General features: G+C 40.1%; 1 protein-coding gene across 1 annotated transcript; it reads left to right on the plus strand.

The window, feature by feature from the left end:
- On the plus strand, positions 1-1,190 carry LOC111901730 (tubulin beta-2 chain; the record flags this gene model as incomplete). The annotated part of the gene is given in 3 exon segments (XM_052767323.1): positions 1-163; positions 250-303; positions 306-1,190. Coding segments are annotated over 3 exon segments (750 nt in total). The 3' UTR covers positions 935-1,190.
- Between the last annotated feature and the right edge of the window lie 2,368 nt (positions 1,191-3,558).

A 3,558-nucleotide genomic window follows, 5' to 3' on the forward strand; every position in this document is an offset into this window, starting at 1 on the left:
CCGTCTTCCCATCTCCAAAAGTCTCCGACACGGTTGTCGAGCCCTACAACGCCACCCTCTCAGTCCACCAACCTCGTTGAAAACGCCGATGAATGTATGGTATTAGACAACGAAGCTCTCTACGACATCTGCTTCAGAACCCTAAAGCTCACAACACCAAGCTGTAAGTTCCTTAATTCTCATCTTCAATCTTCATCTTCTAATCTTCTACTCTTCTGATCATTTTCCCACTACCCTCTTCTCTTCCAGTCGGTGACCTGAACCATCTAATCTCCGCCACCATGAGCGGTGTTACCTGCTGTCTACGTTTCCGGGACAACTAAACTCCGATCTCAGAAAACTCGCAGTCAACCTCATCCCCTTCCCTCGCCTCCACTTCTTCATGGTCGGATTTGCCCCATTAACCTCTCGCGGGTCACAACAATACCGAGCCTTAACCGTACCCGAACTCACCCAACAAATGTGGGACGCCAAAAACATGATGTGCGCCGCGGACCCCCGCCATGGCCGGTACCTGACAGCTTCCGCCATGTTCCGAGGCAAAATGAGCACAAAAGAAGTGGATGAGCAGATGATTAACGTCCAAAACAAGAACTCTTCATACTTTGTGGAATGGATCCCGAACAATGTGAAGTCTACTGTGTGTGATATTCCTCCAACTGGGCTTAAAATGGCGTCTACTTTTATTGGGAATTCAACTTCGATTCAGGAAATGTTTAGACGTGTGAGTGAACAGTTTACTGCGATGTTTAGGAGGAAGGCTTTTTTGCATTGGTATACGGGTGAAGGGATGGATGAGATGGAGTTTACAGAAGCTGAAAGTAATATGAATGATTTGGTTTCTGAGTATCAACAGTATCAGGATGCAACTGCTGATGAAGAAGGGTATGATTATGAAGATGAAGAAGAGGAAGAAGTTGAAGAGGGGGTTTGACTTTTGAGAACTGATTTTTTGTTTGTTTGGTGTGTTGGCAGATATGTCACCTACTTAGTGGCATGTTATTGGTTGATATTAGTTTATGGTTTCAATTTTAAGACGAGTAACATTGTGGGATAAGATGGTTTCAATTTTAAGACGAGTAACATTGTGGGATAAGATGATGTGTGATAACTTTAAGATATTTTCTTTCGATATTGTGATAATCTGGAGTTGTTTGGATGCAATATGGATTTGGAGTCTTACATGATCAGATATGTCATATGTTTCTTTTCACCAGGTCTTCATGCCATTTTTATATTTTGGTTTTAATTCATTTATTAGATTATTAATTTATTATGCATATAATAAGTGCATTGAAAAATAGGTTGAGTTTATTGGTATTGTATAATATGGTTTGAAATGAGTCATAAGGTTTGCTTAGTGATTATGTTTTAGTATATATATGCGATTTTCTATGTTTCAATGAAATTATGAGCCAAAAATGGACACTTGTATAGTTTGACATATTCATTAGCCATTATATGTTTAAGTTAAATTCTTAATTTGTTGTTAGTTATCTATTATTATTTTAGTTATTTATAGGTTTGGTATGGAGTTAATTTGTGACCTTTGAGACTCGGTTTCGGTCCTTAAAGGGATGGTCAATCCATTCCACTTGATGTATATGGATTCGAATCAGATTAGGGACTTACTCCGCTAAATGGGGGTAACCGAAAGTCATGGGTTCCATATAACATCCCGATCCCCAATTATGAAATTTTATTTCTTTAAGCATGTTTTTCCTTGGAAGCTCGACGAGTTGGAAGCCTCAACACGACATGTTGAGATGACTTTTGGCTGCGAATATTAATGAACCAACAAGGTGAGTCAAGGTGCCTCAACTCGGCATGTTGGCAGCTGAGAAGAAAAACCCTAATTTTTAGGGCCTTGCACCCTATTTAAAGGCCTTAAGTCCCTTGGCTATCCTCCTTACCAGCCTCCTCTGTCCAAAAACCCTAATTTCGTGTATCATCTTCCAAAGTTGAGTGTGTGAGCTTGTAGAGAGCTTTGAGAGTTGATTTTTGGTACTCTTTTGAAGGAGCCTTGAGTTTGAGGTGTCTAGTTTGGAAGGAAGGTTATAGATCTAGAACCTCCCCCACTTGTTGTCATCTTTTTGAGGTATAATCTATACACCTTGCTTCATTATTACTTAGATTTCTTCCTTGAAGTTTTATTGTGATTATTGGCTCATTGGCGGACTATTCAAGGAGTTGAGTATTTCATGGGTTTATCACATTAGATCTGGCCATTTTTGTGGCCTCATTTGGCTTAAAGTTGTAAGCTTTATTAGGTTCTAGGCCCCATTTATGCATTAAGTCCTTTATTAAGCCCTTCTTGAGTTCTAGAGCTTCTTATTGGCATCCATGAACGTAAAGTTGGCAACTTTACGTGGTTTTCCTAGCTCCAAGGCATCATATATGCATTTGGAAGCCTTAAAATTCGATAAAAAAGGCTTAATGTGTTAAGCTGCTGGAAATTTGAACAAACACGTCGAGTTGTTGGTCGAACTCGACGTCTTGGTTTGTATTGTCCCCGATTCAGAATTTATGGAGAAATACAACGAGTTGAAGAACAACTCGGCGAGTTGGGTCAACATGGACTGTTGACCGTGATTGTTGACTTTTACTTTGACCATGGTTGACCCAATTTGACTTTTGAGGGCATTTTGGGTATTTCGGGGTTTTGATGGAATTGGTCACATGATGGTTGTAGGCATTTGAGTCGAGAGCTGAGATTCGGAGTTAGATCTTATCAGTTCAACACTACTTGTGTGGTGAGTGCTCCACACTATACTTATTGGGTCAAAGGCACCAAGGCCAGCCCCTTTTGGATTGTTATCCTGATTAATGCATGACTGAGTACTGTTGTGATCTATTAGATCTTTATCCTTGTGATAGAATGATACTATGCTTAGTGATCCATAAGATCTGCCTATTTGTCCTATTGCATGCTTATATGTTTATGTGTAATGTATATGTCGACATGTTATGTGTGGTTGGGTTGAGGCGGTCCTACTTTGTGCTGAAGGGCAACAGACCCAGGGCGTCCCAGATAGGCTGAAGGCCAGTGGGTCGTACCAGTCATGCCGAAGGCCTGGAGAACGTTCGAAATAGGCTGAAGGCCCAAGGTGGCGTACCGGTCATGTTGTAGGTTCTGTGAGCGTAGCAGATAGACTGTAGGCCGATAGGGCATTCCAGTCAGACTGAAGGCTCTAAATGCATATTGTATATGATATTATTCTGGTTTTGTGTGGTGTTAGTATTTTGAGGAAAACTCACTAAACTTTGGGATTACAGTTGTGGATTATATTTCAGGTACCTCAGAGGATCGAGGAAAGGTGAAGGCGTGATCGTGCACCTCCTCATATTTTATTTCATGATTTCTGGGATTTCTCTGATGTTAAACTTATTTTGAAAACAATTTGTACACAATAACGTTTTTTGGATTTAATTAGTTTAAAGTTTTCATAAAATTTTATGAGTGTTACAAGTTGGTATTAGAGCCTTGGTTTGAGTGAACTGGATGAACACTCGTGTGAATCCAGTCTCAAACTAAGGAAAAGGATTTTCAAAATGATT

This window comes from Lactuca sativa, chromosome 9, assembly GCF_002870075.4.
Source record: "Lactuca sativa cultivar Salinas chromosome 9, Lsat_Salinas_v11, whole genome shotgun sequence".
Classification (NCBI taxonomy): domain Eukaryota; kingdom Viridiplantae; phylum Streptophyta; class Magnoliopsida; order Asterales; family Asteraceae; genus Lactuca; species Lactuca sativa.